This window comes from Callospermophilus lateralis, chromosome 2, assembly GCF_048772815.1.
Source record: "Callospermophilus lateralis isolate mCalLat2 chromosome 2, mCalLat2.hap1, whole genome shotgun sequence".
NCBI classification, from domain to species: Eukaryota; Metazoa; Chordata; class Mammalia; order Rodentia; family Sciuridae; genus Callospermophilus; species Callospermophilus lateralis.
The window spans coordinates 5421198-5436737 of record NC_135306.1 but is presented as its reverse complement, the minus strand read 5'-3'; the positions used below and the strand labels follow the sequence as shown (position 1 = coordinate 5436737).

The following is a 15540-nucleotide window of genomic DNA, read 5'->3' as shown; positions in this document are numbered from 1 at the left end:
AATGACCACCAAGTGCCCTCCCAACGCCTAGACTTTCCAAGTGCCTGGCACCAGAGCCACTTAAAAGAAGACCAGGGAGCAGGAAGGCTGTCAGGTTAGGTCTGAGACTTCATGGACAACATAGGGCTAGACATGGCTCTCCTATCCAGGACTTCCTGGTCAGTGAGAGTGTGCAGGCTGGATAGTGTGAGTCTGAGTCTGTGCTCCAGCGTGTGCCACCCTTCCAACCCACCGTGTGTTCAAGCTTCTCATGGGCATGCTTCTCTGCTTCCTCGTTCACTTGAGCACTTGCTGAATAGCTGCACATACCTGCAGATGCTTGGGAATTCACACTAGCACACAGAGGCTGTCCCTGTTTGGAAGTTCAGAGGGTATGCCCCAAATCCTCCCAAAGCTTTGGGAGATTAATCTTGCACCCTGGAGGAGGGGCACAGGCAGAGAAGCCTACAGGCAGATAGCATCATGGGTTTGCTCCCTATGCTCAGCAGCAGGAGTCACCCTTGGTTCCCCTCCTCCCTCCCAAACCTTGCCTCTCCTTTGAAGGATTCCAACGCCTCTGGTGGACCCTACATTACCCTTCTTGCACTTCAGTACCCACCCAGGTCTCTTGTTCCCTAGATCAAATCTTATGTGTCCGGAGTCCCCTTTCCTCCTGGCCCACGTTGGTCTCACAGCAAGTAATACTAGAGTCCTGAAGAAAGGCCTGCAGGAGTCAGATGGCAAAGAAGGCAATAGGCCTTTTGAACAAAAATCTAATTTGTTCTTTATAGATAATTTTGTTCCACGAAGTCTCAGCTATCCTACCACAGGGGTCACGCCCAGGCTCCAGAACCCACCTGGTGGCAATATGCCACAATTGCAGTCCCATGCCTCAGGGATGCTGACTGACCCGCCTGCCCAGAAGAGTACTGCTGTGTGTGCCAGGGCTTGCATTTGGGACACAAGAATGAGAAGCTGTGAACCGTGGTCCTGAGGAGCCTTCAAACTGGAAGGAGGGCTGTGCATTCAAGCAGAAGTCTTAAGCCCCTTTCTGGAGTGCAGAACTCTGGCCTCCAGACAAAGGCAGGCAAATCTTTGAAGCAATTTCTGTGCATAGTGTTTAAACACATGTATTCTGTGAATGATCTCCACATACCCATGCACTACCACTGTCCCACTTTTCTCCTGATGCATTTTTATTTAATGTCCATGTGAAATAAAAGAAAATTGAGACTTGGAGGGGTAAGTCATATGTCCTGGCACTCAGTCACTGAATGGCCAAGCAAGGTTTCATCTCTGGTGTCTAACTCCAGAAGCCATCTGTCCACAACACCTCCTAGTCAGTCTGAAGATTCAGTCCAAAGTGCTTTCTGCATATCCTACAAGGACGCAGCGTATAATGCCCTTGTATCCTCCAATTTAGCAAGACTCAGGTATTCATCATGAGTCCTTGTATGTTCCTTAGGGCTTTGTACCTGATCATATTGTCTGTGAATAAAAAATCAAGCATGCTTTTGCCTCTTTCCTTTCCATTGGGATGCCTTTTTCCCCCCTTGTGTTATTGCATGGTTTAGGACCTCTAGTGACAGAAGATCCTAAATGGAGGCCAAAGCTGTGGGTTTGAAACTCTGCTCTGCCATTCATTAGCCATGTGACCTTAGGCAAGTCAATTAACATCTGTGTGCCTCACACTTCTCAGATGGAAAGTGGGATGATGCTTAATTCCTAAGGATATCATGAGGATTAGACAGGATAATATATATAAATGAATAAAGTATATGGCTCTCCACATAGTAAATAATAAATGGGAGCTGTTGCTAATATAATGCTGCCTTTGGTGAGTGACAAGTGTCATAGCAGCTTTTCTGCCCGCCCCCACTTCCTTTCCCCTCTCTGAATATCTTAACACCCTGACAGCTGGGGTAGCAAATGACCCAGCTCTGTGACCCCACAGTACATAGTGGGTGCCCAGCAAACATTTGTTGAATAAATTTATTCATTCATTCAACAAATATTTATTGAAGGCTGTTTTAGGGGTCCCCAGGATTTGTTTCAATTAATTGTATACAGGAAGGTATGAAAATGACTGTCACAAAGAAAGAACTTGGTTATAACCCAGATGTACCTAGAAACAGGAGGCAGAACATGCAGGCCCACATGGAGAAACACTGGGTCTGGTCAGGAAGAGAATATGGGTGAGAGCCGTCTTTGTGCTTTCCATGGGAAGGAATGGGCAAGGCAGGATAAGCAGGCTTAGGATTGGCTAGTTTGGATAATTTCCACAGGCTCTGGGGGCAAAGAGACTGTCCCTAGCTATCTGGCACCTGGCCCTGGGGCAGGGTATAGTGGCCCCAAGTGAGAGAGCCCAATAAAGGAGGTGTTGTGGATGTGGGTTCTGCACTAATGGGCTTCACTGGAAACACATGCTCTAGGGTGAATCTTTACTGTCCCTAGCAATGGATTAACTCTGGGAGGGGCAATCCTGCAGGGTCAATAAGGCTCCCAGAGGTTAAAGCATCAGAATATGAAAAAACAAAGGCATGGTTAATACAAGTGTCTACCATGAATCAAGTACAGTTCAGGAGACTTGCCAGCAAACCAAATAGACCAAGCCTGGATATTTATGGGGCTCACCGCCTGTGGAGGAGACAGATGAGCAAATAAACAAACAAACATGTTTTCTTAATATATCTTATTTTTCCAACAAGTATTTTATGGCTGCTCTCTCTCTGCCTGATGTGATATTTAGGGCTGAACCAAATAGTCTAAGTCCTGGTTTCAGGAATGGTCCCTATTTCTGATGGGAGGAGGGGTTTGGGAGATTGTTATAAACAAACAGGTAAACAAGAGAACCCCAGTGATGTGAAATACAACAGGGTCAAGAAGGGATAGGAGTGTTTTCCAGATAAGGAAGCCAGGGACTTCTTCTCTGGGAGGAAATATTTGAACAAGGTATGAGTGAGGAGAAGGTATTGACCACACAAAGACCTGGGAGAAAGAACCAAAAGCAAACTGATCCTGGGGTGGTGATGAGTGTGTTGTTTAAGGGACCAAGGGGAGGCCCGTGGATCTGGCCGCAGCCCAGTGAGTAATGGCAATGGTTCAGGAGGAGAGTGAAGTCAGAGACAGGCAGGGGCCTCAGTGATGAGTTTGGATTTTATTCTTAGTGTAAAGGGAAGTTGCCAGAAGTGTTTTAAGCAGGGAAGTGATTTAATGTGATCTGTTTTTAAAAGCTCCCTCTAGTTGTTGTGGGGTGTGTGTGTGTGTGTGTGTTGTGTGTGTGTGTGTGTGTGTGTGTAATGCAAAGTTAGGGAGGTAAGAGAGGAGGTTGTTAGAGTTGTCCTGGTGAAAGGCAACTTCGATCAGCTTGTGGAGGCACACAGATCTGGGAGGAATTGGTGGACGTTGGACCTTACCTGTCATTGAAATCACACCGAATGTTGAAACACACACAGACTTCTGAACCCTACCTTTGCAGAGACTCAATACCTGAATCTGTCCTTAGAAATCTGTATGCTTCACAAATCACCCAGGATGGTCCAGCTGTTTCTGGTGCCCGCTCCTCTGCATGGTGAAGCAGGGATGAGTTGTGTGTGTGGTGGTGGTGGTGGTGATGGTGAATCCAGAGTCTTGGATTCTAGTCCTAGCTGCAAGTTTGTTTTAGGAACTCAGGGGCCCCAAACTATCATCAAGAATAGCCAGATGTGCCTTCTAAAGTGGTCAACTTTGAGGAACAAATAACCCCATGTTTGTAAAGCACTCGGCAAAGGGCCAGCAAGGCACCCAGGACATGTTTGGTAAAGGTGCAGGCTTTGGGGGAACGCAGGAGTGGTTGGAACAAGCCACTATGAATTCTAGTCCTTTGGAGGGAGGGCTCCATTGCCTCCAGGATAAACAGGTATCCACAATGCCTATCCACAATGCCTAGGCTCGGGAATGTGAGTGCTGTGGGAGGGGTTAAGGTTAAATCTCTCTCTCTGGGATGATTCCAGGACTACACCCCTCATTCCTTGAACTGCCAGGGCTGTGTTGGTTCAAAGGACACCATCGCCCTCTTATGGCCATAGCCAGACGCAACAGATGGGTGGTTCTTGCACTTTCTTGGCTCTACTGTCTTCTAGACAGGGAAGGAGATGATGTGTCTGCTCACTCGGGCACTAGCATTTATGTCGTCTACTGCCTGGCAGGGTTGGCTTTCTTCACAAGTGTAGTTGTGAGCCTTGCTTAGGTGAAGGAAATGCAGTCCTTGTGGAGATTTATTGGTCTGATGAATCTTCAGGACATGATGGCCTTGATGTACCTGAGTTCCTGACCTCAGCGTGGGAGTGTGTGGCTCATGCAAGCTGTTTCGTTTAATCCTCTTTAGAGTCCCTGGAGAGAAATCTCTCCGATCCCCTGAGGTTGAAGTTCAGTTTTCTGTAAACCTTGCAGGGAAGTGGAGGCAGAGGATAGTAAGAGGCCAGGAGAAGGGACCAGAGGATCTTTCCTGCTAAATAGGAGCCGCAGATGAAGCCAGGGACATGTGCCCTCCACGCTGAATCCTGAAGGGTGCTCCGAGCACGGAAAGCGCCCCGATTGCTGTGTGAGTAAATGCAAGCAAGGATTACCCTCCCTCCCTCATGCACCTGCCTCGCAGGGTCTGGCCGACCTTCTTACACCGCGTTGGAGCAAGCCGGCTCACTCCGGAGAGGTCGATAGCAAAGGACAGCACAGTGAGAGGGATCGGAGCGCTGTCGGGGGTGTCGGCGATGGCTGAACACCCACGGGTGGTTGGAATGCGGACAACGGGGCTACTCGGAATGGTTGTGCAATGGGCTTTCGGTTCAGAGGGTGTTTTCGGTAGGTCCCACCTCCCGGTCCTCCAGAGCCTTCTTGTATCAGAATATAGCAACGGAGTTGTCGGAAAACTCAGAAGACTATTTCTCAATAATCTCTAACCCCGGCAAACAATATATAGGATGATGGATGTGAGACAGCGTGGGTAAAAACTCATACGTCACCCAATCTGAGATTTTAAAAAAAAATTCTACAGGTACTTCCTTGCCAGTAGTAAACATGGCAACCTCGCTCCCTGAATTCCCTTCAAGTTAACCTAAAGTGGCCAATAGTCAACATGGCCGCCCGAACGTGAATTCCCATTTGCCACAGCCGTGAAGCCCCGCCCCTCTGAGCGTCCGAGGGAATAGCGGAGCGGAGTATTGCGGCTCGCGGCCGAGCTGCGCCTGCGCAAGTCATTGGCGCCAAGATGGCGATGGAGATGAGGCTCCCGGTAGCTCGCAAGCCCCTCAGTGAGAGCCTTGGTCGAGATACTAAGAAACACCTGGTGGTGCCGGGGGACACGATCACCACGGACACTGGCTTCATGCGGTACGTGGGGACTTGGGGGTCCGGGGCTGCAGCAGGGCTCTGCACGTGGCCTCCCGTCCCGGCACGTGGAACCCCCTCGCGGTGCATCTCCGGAGCATCCCAGTCACTTGGTTTCCGAACCTCGTGCTCCTTACTCTCTGCATCTTGTGTGCCCCGGCCTGAGTAGCCTCAGCCCCCAGCCCCCCTCCCGAGCTCTGGCGGCCATGACTTTGGGATCCTTTGCCTGGAGACCAGATCTTGGAGCCTTCATCAGGAGAGGGGAATGGGGAAGATTCGGAGCAGGGCCCCCTTCAGTGTCCCCTGTCTGAGGGAACTTTGGGCCCTCCTGGCCTGGACTGCCCCTTCAGTGACATCTCGGAGCCGGGGTTTTTGCTTTGGAATCAGTAATTGTTTGGGCTTGGTGCGGACAGATATTCGGTGCTAGCTGCACCCAACTACACCAACTTTGCGTGCAAGGGCGGACGCGTGTGGTAGTTTGGAGGCAGGCTCTTGAGTCAGCAGCGGGTTCCGGTGGTGTTACCTCTCCAACCTGAGTTTCTGTAAGATAAATGAAATAGCAATGTAAGAAAAGAAACAAAACCTACCTTTACATCATGAATATATAAGGAGGGGTACCTCATTTATAGCATTGCCTTTAAACTTTTAGTTTTAGAAATTCTTGGGATTCATTTCCTCATTTTATGTTCTGTGTGGTTGGGGTAATAGTGAACAAAGTGGAAAAAACCGCTGTCCTCATGGAGAGGACAGGGAGAGACAAATAATAAACAATAAATGCATCAAGTTAGTTATTCAGAATGTTTGGTGATAGATGCAGTTGGGGGAAAAGTGAGTGGAATGAAGCTGGGAATTTGGTGGGATGGTGGCAGTAGGATAGGGTATATTTTAAATGGGGTAGTGAAGGTAAGCCTGCTGGAGAAGGTGACAGCTGAGCACATGTAAGGTGCAGATGTCCAGGTAACTTTCTGGAGGCTCTGGGCCAGGAGGAGCCTGTTGGACACATTGTTCTTGAGGGGAGAGATCACTTCAAGTGTTAAACTGGTATCCTTTCTTGTTTCCTTGTCTTGCAACAGGGGCCATGGAACATATATGGGAGAAGAGAAACTTATTGCATCTGTGGCTGGCTCTGTGGAGAGAGTAAACAAGTTGATCTGTGTGAAAGCTCTGAACACCAGGTGAGAACAGAAGGTGTGTATTTGTTGCAGCATCCATACTGTACAACTAGGTCTTTTCTGCCACCCCTTATCTTCCAAGCGCCACTCACTCGCCCTACACTGCTACAGATCTGCAGTTTTCAGTGTGACTATAAGAATGGTAGTAGAGATTAATGCAGGCTTCAAAAGTTTCTCTGTCATCTGACCTCTCCAAGCCTTGCAATGTAAAGACAATAAATAATAGCATGACCTACATCAGGATTTTTCTGAGAATTCAGTGAGATGGTACATTTAAAGTATTAGCACAGGGCTGCATAGTTGTAAGTGGTCAATAAAGCCTTCCCAAAAGGGAAGCCAGTGGGGTTGGAACCGAATGAACAAGGAGGAAAGCAGGGACTGAGGGGAATGCAAGGTTGACCTGCCTGGCGGTCATTTAATCTTTTAATCTTCCACTCTGGGAAGCCACTGGAAGGGGTGCAGCTGAGGAGAGTTCTGATCTGACCTAGGTTCTTTGAGACAGGGTCTTGCTTTGTTACCCAGGCTGGTTTTGAATTTGTGGGCCCAAGCAGTTCACCCACCTTACCTCCAGAGTATCTGGAACTACAGATATGTACCCAGCTTGACTTAGGTTTTAATCAGATCACTCTGGCTGCTATGGGGACATTGAAGGGGGATAGGAAGGGATTTAGGAAGATGGAATAGGGGATCATACTTATCTAAAGTGAGAACAACTTGGATTAGAATAGCAAAAAAGTGGGGAGTTGTGATTAGATTCTGCATGTATTTGTTTTCTGAGGTTTTTGTTTTATCATGAAAGGGTATTGGATCCCAGTTCTTTGGGATTACCTGTTTTTAGGACCAAGTGTCATCTGGGAATGGAGATGGTTTTACGTCTTCCTTTTCCATTCAGATGCCCTTTATTTCTTGGATAAATTTTAAGGGTAGAGTCAGCAAAATTTGCTGCTGGATGTATCAGTGTGAGAAACAGAAAAATCAAGGATGACTCTCCAAGGATTTAGGCCTGAGCAACCTGAGGTACAGAACCACTGTTTACTGAGCTGGGAATGACTGGGAGGGGAGCAGCTTGCTATGGAAGAGGGGAGTGGACTGTTAGAAAGCATGTTTTAGCCTTGCTGTCTTTGAAAATGTCCATGAGGTGTCTAAGTGGTGATGGTGGGTAACTAGCAGTTGAATAGAATCTGGGATGCAGGGGTATGTTATGGTTCTTAGTGGTATTTTAAAGCCATTACATTGGATGAGCTCACCTTGAGTAAATAAGAAGTGGTCTAAGGCCTGGGCCTTAGTTTGGAGCACTTCATCTTTACAATCTAGGATGAGGAAATTGCAAAGAGGACTGAGTTGTGCAGGCAGTGGCTGGGGAGATGGAGAGCATGGGGCCCTTCAGATAGTGACCTGTTTTCAAATCTCCTTTCTCCTCCTTTGGCCAATGCAGAACCCACCTTTGTTCTACAGGAAAATATGCCTTGCTTTCCTCTGCCATGTAACCCAACAAAATAGGGATCTTAGGCAAACAGAACTATTTCCAATGAGTGGTTTGTTTAAGGATAGTCAATGGAGATTTACATATGTGGGGATATTTGAGGTTATTAATTCCTGAAAATAAGTCCAAATACATAATTTTATGGATTTGCTAAATGTGGCCCGTAATCAAATCTCTCATCCTTGTTTAACCAGAATCTCAAAGGGTGCTTAGTCTTGTGTGAAAATCTGTTTATTGATGAATGACCTTTTGTTTTATTTTTCAGGTATAATGGTGAAGTAGGAGACATTGTAGTGGGGAGAATCACAGAGGTAAAGTTTATCAGAGTGAAGGCCAGCTGGTGATTTAAGGAGTTGGGTAGTGAATGCATTTGGCTGTCGTGTGACCTGTGGCTTGTTAGATTTGGGATTATTGGTCACTTATGAGGCTAGCTCTTGCCCTTGGAGTATGTGTCCAGGTGTGGAACTTTTTTTATAGGTTCAACAGAAGAGGTGGAAGGTGGAGACCAACTCCAGGCTGGATTCAGTTTTGCTTCTCTCATCCATGAATCTTCCTGGAGGAGAGCTGGTAAGGGCTACAGCTGGGTCCTGGAGGTGTGCAGTTGGCTTGTGAGAGCTGTGGTGTCTTTTGCCCCACTGGAGAACTTTGCTGAACGCTGAGCTCTGTTGTGAAGTTTGCTGCCTGGGCATATGTGTAGACTGGCCCAGGTCTTACAACACAGGCAACAACTGGTCTGTGGTAGAGTCAGAAACATCCATGGGGTGGGATCCTAAGAGATGGCTGGAGAGAGAAGCTTTTAAATCTTGGTGCTAATAATTTTTCTGGGTGTATTAGCTTTGTAGTGAAGGTATTCCTTGTAAAGTTGTTTTTAGATTAGTTTTTGTGAATCAAAGGGCATTTGATTTGCGTCTCAGTCACTAAGCTGCAGCCTTTTGTACAATACCACAGTCAGTCCAGCGTAGTTTACAGGGAGGCTCACCGCACTGGTCCTGTGGAGGATGCAGGTAAAAGGAGTACAATTGAGTTCCTTAAAGAGTATGGGTGTGAGAGGTCTGACCCACACACCTGGCAGGATGTGGTACAGATTTATTAACCCAGTGAGAGAAGCTCACAGGAAGGACTAGCCTTACTCCTTGAAGGATGGAGAGAATTTAATGAGCTTAGGGAATCTGAGGTGACTGGAAATGTGTGGGCAGAGTCAGCCGAGCAGGAGATATTCAGGCCTTGCTGGAGCTCAGGAGCTGTCATGGAGGTTGAGTGGAAGCGGTAGGCTGGGCGAGTTTGGGAGGGTTTCACAGATCAGACAAGAAACTTTAATGTTATTCAGAGGAAGGAGAAGTGGAGCTGGGAATCATGATGTCACTCTTGTTCCCCTCCAGTGGCTTGAATTACCTCCTCTTACTATGGTTCTTAGAGTTTGAGTCTCATGTTGGCTTCAATGATCTCAAGAGGAAGTGAAAGAGAAAGAAGCAATGGAGAGAGATCTTTCTCAGGATCTGGCTTAAATAACCAGGTTGTTTCTTTGTGTATTTCAGAGGAGAAGATCTGCAGAAGATGAGCTTGCAATGAGAGGTTTCTTGCAGGAAGGGGACCTTATCAGTGTATCCTGTACCTTGTGTTTCACCCTTCTGGTGCTTTCCAGTGAGGCTGGACATGGGGCTTATGTTGCTTCTGACAGGAGGAACTTAGAATCCTTGCAGGGGTCTGAGTCCTGGGTCAAGTCTGCTGAGGTGTTTCTCTGTCTTTCCCAATTCTTGTTTATACCTGCTGCCCGCTCGTTTCTTTGGGTCTTGTAACTCATGATGCCCATGCTATACTAGACTCAAGTTTTCTTTTTTTGTTTTCATTTTTTTTTTTATTATAGATGAACATAATACATTTGCTTATTTATTTTTACATGGTGCTGAGGATCAAACCCATGGCCTCACATGAGCTAGAGCACTCTACCATTGAACTACAACCCCAGCCCCTTAAGTTTCTTAATAGTGTTAACTTTTATCTTGGGGAATTGAAAAAAATATTGTTCATATCAAGATAACTCTTATTCTCGTCAGCCAAGAGGAAAGTGAGATCACATTGAAGTCCTCTAGGTTCAACAAGACATCTGAGGTGGACTATTGGTGTTAGGAGGGAAAGATTGAGGCATGGGGCCAGGGAGACCAGTGACGTGAAAGTGGGCAGCTGAGGCTTCTGTTTGTTCCTTGATTACTCTGGCTAGGCTGAGGTCCAGGCAGTGTTCTCTGATGGAGCTGTCTCTCTGCATACGAGGAGCCTGAAATATGGAAAGGTAAGTCAGGCTCTTGCCGTTCCTGTTAGCTGACTGAGACTTCAGATCCATTTCCAAATCCCTGTAGCTCCCTGACATGCTGACCTAAAGAACGCTGGTGGTGGGGCTGGGGATGTAGCTCAGTGGTAGAGTGCTTTTGTATAGTATAAGTGAGGTCCTGGGTTTGATCTCTAGCACTGCAAAACACAAAACAAACCAACAAACCAATCTAGGTAATTATGCACTAGCATCCCATATTCTGCTGGTATTCCCAGAGCTCCATGGGAAGAAGATGGCTTTCATTGGTTGGGGGCATTGTAAAGGGTGGTGACTTTTATCCTCTTCCACCCAAAGAGCCCTTCTGCCCCTCTGAGGGATGCTGCAGCGTGGCACTGGGGCCAGGCCAAGAGGCTGTCTGTAGAACAAAGGGAGACTGAGGCCTGCAGCACAGGGGTGGTCTCAGCACCTAGTAGTCCAAGCTGTGAAATGGATGTCACTGTTAGCAAATAAAGGGATTTTTATTGCTTTTCTTCTATATAGACCTTCTAAATGAAATTTCACTGTTTTAAAGACTCTAAATGAAATTCATGATTTTTCTTACTTGTGACTACATTATTTATTATTTTGCAATAATTTATGGTAGTGGGTGGGGATTGAACCCAGGATGCTCCACCACTGAGTTACAGTCGGAGCCCTTTTATTTTTTATTTTGACACAAGGTCTCACTAAGTTGCTGAGGCTGGCCTCAAGACTTGAACCTCCCTCCTAGGGTCACAGGCAGGCATGTACTACTATGCCCAGCATGAAGTTACTTTTTTGAAGCTATTTGTTTATTTTATTTACTTTTTGGGATACTGGGGATTTGACCCAGGGACAGTTTATCCCTGAGCTACATTTCCAGTCCTTTTTATTTTTTGAGACAGGGTTTTGCTAAGTTGCTAAGGCTGGTTTTGAACTTGTGATCTTTGTGTCTTAGTTTCCCAAACCACTGGGATATAGGTGTCTGCCACTGCACCTGGAGCTAGCATATGCATACTTCCTAAAATGCATTATGATTTATTAAGTCTCTTGGCTTTATCTGGGTGAACCTGTTCAGGTTCTGAGTGGAGGAAAAAACCCTTTCCCTTGATGTGTCTGGCCACCCACACTCATGTACGTGAAGTAGGAGATGAACCCTGTACAAGCCTGTGTGCTGCAGAATGTGGATCTGGAGCTGGCCTGCCAGTACCAGGCATGGGTTTGTTCCCAGCTCTTCAGTGGTGCACATCTCATGGGCAGGATGGATGTTTGGAATCAAGCTAAAGCCATGGAACAGGGCAGTGTCCTGGGCAATGGGGGACTTCAGTGCATCCCAGTCAGCTCTAGCTTCTTTAACCAGCACACCTGCCTCAGACTAGAATGTGATGATTGCTACAAAAGGAAGTGACAGAATCAACAGTTACCTTCTTTGGAATATATAAATAGCCTCTGTATATACAGGTGGAGGACGCTGACTGGGATGTAACAGGGATGTATGTTGTGTGATCTGTTTTCAGTCATCTCACTGATGGTCTACAGTGACCTACCCTGTGATCTTTTTCTTAGCTAGGTCAGGGTGTTTTGGTTCAGGTTTCCCCCTCCCTGGTGAAACGGCAGAAGACTCACTTCCATGACTTGCCGTGTGGTGCCTCAGTGATTCTGGGTAACAATGGCTTCATCTGGATCTACCCAACCCCTGAGCACAAGGATGAGGACGCAGGGGGCTTCACTGCAAACCTGGAGGTGAGTGAGCGTATTGCTGCTGTTGGTGGTGAGGACGCTTGGTCTCTGCTGTGTTTTTTGTGGCAGAGTTCATTGCCTTATTTTTTGGGGTGGTATTGGGCGCTTTCCCACTGAGCTACCTCTCCAGCCTTTTTATTTTATTTTGAGACATGGTCTTGCTAAATTGTTCAGGCTGGCTTTGAACTTGCAATCCTCCTGCCTCGCCTCCTGAGTTGCTAAGAATACAGGTGTGTGCCACCACGCCTGGCTTTGTTGCTTTTTAAATTACTCTTATGCTGCTTAGCTATGGTGTTTTGTTCTGAGAAATGCAGTGTTAGGTGACTGTCATTGTCAGAACATTGGACTGTGTACTTATAAACTAAGATGGTTCCAGCACTACCAGGTGGTTTAATCTTGGGAGACTGTCATATGCAATCTGTTGATGACTGAAGTGTCACTGTACAGTGCGTGACTGCATGTTATTGCTGAAGACTGAGTTTGAGTTTCCATTTAGGAAATTCAGTTCATAACATTGAATTAACTTCTCTTTTCTGAAGAGATAGATTCAATGACTAGTTTGATCTTTGCTGTTTGATAGGGCAAAGGTGCAGGGTAACAGCTAAAGAACCATTAAAGAAGCCACATTCTTTGTCTTCCTTGGGGGATTCCCAGAGCAATGCTGAGTCACGTATTATCTCCTTTCTGCTAATTTACTGGGACTTTTCACTGTTTTGGTCCAATTTGTATTTCTCTTCCCTTCCTCTTTTACCCCTGGTAGCCTGTCTCCCTTGCTGATCGAGAGGTGATATCACGGCTCCGGAACTGCATTGTTTCCTTGGTAACTCAGAGGATGATGCTGTATGACACCAGTATCCTGTATTGCTATGAAGCATCCCTTTCGCATCAGGTACTCCACCAGAGCTCCCTTTTTCCTTACTCCTCTGAGAGCTGCAACGGTGCTTCCTCAGTGTCCCCAGTACTTCTACCATGCTCATCAGTAAGGACTGGCCTGGGGGGCAGCCTTACTGAGTGTCTGGCAGATCTCTCTTAAGGCTCTAAGCAACTTAGTGAGACTCTGTCTCAAAATAAGAAATTAAAAAAGGGTTGGGAATGTGGCTCAGTGGTTAAGTGCTCCTGGGTTCAATCCCTGGTATGAAATAAAGACACTGGCAATATCTTCCATGTCTAATGTCTGGCTAAGGGTTTGGAATGGAGGTGCCAGGTGAGGCTCTCTTATGATAGTAAACCTCTATCCTCTTGACTTCATCTTGCCCATCCCAAATCTTAACTTTTTTTTTTTTTGGTACTGGAAATTGAACCCAAGGATGCTTTACCACTGAGCTACATCCCCAGCCCTTTTTAATTTTGAAACAGTGCCATGTTCAGTTGCTCAGGGCCTCAGCCTCCTGAGTTGCTGGGATTATAGGCCTGTGCTTCCGCACTCACTTGGCCATCTTTTAAGTGAATGTCAGAATATTTTTGTCGTTGTCACTCATGTCCCAGGGAGTCTTGATTTCTTAAGCTGCTTCTGGCAGATCACATTCCATAGCACCAAGTGAGTTTCTGGTAAAGGAACAGAGTGCAGAAGTTTTATGTTAACCATGCTTAGTTCCCATGTTTTGGATGGCTTGATGGTCTGCTTAATGGTTGGTTTCTTTTTAGAACACATACCTTTTTTCTGTCTTTCTCAGATCAAAGACATCTTAAAGCCAGAAGTCATGGAGGAGATTGTGCTGGAAACACGCCAGAGGCTTTTAGAACAGGAAGGATGAGGAGAGGCTCTTGAAGATGGGCCAAGTCACTGTGAGGTCCCCACATGTGGCCCAGGGAGGATCCACAGACTCGTTACTCATCTGCATTGCAGTTGAGGGGCTGGAGAGCTCCTGAGCCTGCTCTCTCTTGTTATGAGACAGCCTGGCGGGAACTGAACATTGCCGGACAGGCCAGGTCCCAGTGCAAAGAGGTAGTTTCAGGTCTTTTATCCTGTTGAGGCGAATGGCTCCTGGAACAATCAGGTGAATCCTTTGTCTTCCACTCACCATCATTCACAAGGCACGAAGCCCCCTGAAATTACCCCATTAGAAAACACAGCATCCCTGACCCCTAAGTAGTGTGTTCTGGTCTCCACTCCACCTTTGAAGTTCAAGTGTTTGGTGAAGAATACAGTAGTGAAGTGAGGCCCACGGTCAGGGAAGAATAAAGTTCAACCAGCCACCTTTTGCTTAGCCAGAATCTCATTTCCCACTGTATGTTCCTTCCACTGAGAGGTGAGGAGTTGACACCAGGTCCCTTATTTAACCTGTCCTGCCTTTGAGGGGGGTTTATAAGAAGTTATCACCAATAATAGAATGAATGTTCTGGGCCCATCTTACTTTTGGGTGCTCTGATAAACATGAAAAGTAAGTGAGGAAAATGGAGATTGGAAAAGCAAAGCTGTTTTCCTCCTATAACTGAAGTAGTGACATTCATTTTTGAATAATTTACGGTTTAAAAAATAAAAACCAGATACTGAAGTTCTCACTGAGGAATGTTAGAATTCCTATCCATTGTTTTTCTGATGACTATTTAAAAATGGTTCCCTGGGCTGGGGATGTGGCTCAAGTGGTAGCGCACTCACCTGGCATGCGTGCGGCCCGGGTTCGATCCTCAGCACCACATACAAACAAAGATGTTGTGTCTGCCGATAACTAAAAAATAAATATTAAAACACTCTCTCTCTTAAAAAAAAAAAAAAAAATGGTGCCCTGATTTAGGTTTTCAGAAACATTTTTTAAGGCATTATATATGGAAGTACTGTCTTATTCCACATGTGTGGTGAACTACTTTTTGATGGTTGTAAGTGTGCTAGTGTTGGTTTCTGGGTAACAATTAGCTAAATGCAGCTAGCTGAAGGAGGGCTCAGCAGACATAACTTCCATCTGAGGCCTTTCTACCCTACTTCTATTAAAACAAACCTAGGCTGTTTCAATGGTAGTAACCAACCAGCCACTGCCTTGGACAGCTCTGAAATACAGTTGGCTCTTTTTCATTAAATAACATGGTTCTTTATAACTCAGTTGACAACTTTTTAAAATCATTATCCCATATGTCACCTGTTTTGAGGAACGCAAATTAATAAGCTTTAGGCAGCATTGCATCGTTAGGTTGGCTCACCTGTCATATTTTTAAGAACAGTTTCCACTTGAGAGAAATGATAAAGAGCAGAGCCTGCGTCCCGCAAGCTTGTTTATCTCACCTGGTTCACCCGCGCTGGTTCTTTATTCAGTTCCTGCTGAGGGAAAATACCAAGGTCTGAAAGCACCTTCTGGTGATTACCTGTTTTCCATGGCCCACTAGAGGGCGCCCTGGTTAAGTGTATTTCCAGTAGGTGTAAGAAATGGAATAGCTGAAATTTTTAAGCTTAATGAGTTTTGCTTTATAAGAGTGAAGACAAAATTAGATTCAACTGAATCACTTTTAATGGAAACATGAGCTTAGAGAGATTTATTCAACATTGGTCATTTGCTGGGCTCTGGATTCTAGTTTTAAGTCCTTAA

At 46.1% G+C, this 15540-nt stretch overlaps 1 protein-coding gene across 1 annotated transcript; it reads left to right on the top strand.

The window, feature by feature from the left end:
• The first annotated feature begins 5194 nt into the window (after positions 1-5194).
• On the top strand, positions 5195-14521 carry Exosc2 (exosome component 2). Its single transcript, XM_076843077.1, has 9 exons — positions 5195-5346; positions 6417-6518; positions 8264-8309; positions 8476-8565; positions 9534-9599; positions 10217-10285; positions 11849-12025; positions 12783-12911; positions 13696-14521. The coding sequence occupies exons 1-9, from the start codon at positions 5225-5227 to the stop codon at positions 13774-13776; spliced, it is 882 nt and encodes a 293-aa protein (XP_076699192.1). The 5' UTR covers positions 5195-5224; the 3' UTR covers positions 13777-14521.
• Positions 14522-15540: the final 1019 nt, after the last annotated feature.

Bases quoted from the DNA above. Each gene is read 5' to 3' on its own strand.
- Exosc2 (XM_076843077.1), top strand. From the start codon at position 5,225: ATGGCGATGGAGATGAGGCTCCCGGTAGCTCGCAAGCCCCTCAGTGAG. The intron at 5,347-6,416 runs GTACGTGGGGAC...GTCTTGCAACAG, and splicing joins ACGGACACTGGCTTCATGCG to GGGCCATGGAACATATATGG. The intron at 12,912-13,695 runs GTACTCCACCAG...TGTCTTTCTCAG, and splicing joins AAGCATCCCTTTCGCATCAG to ATCAAAGACATCTTAAAGCC.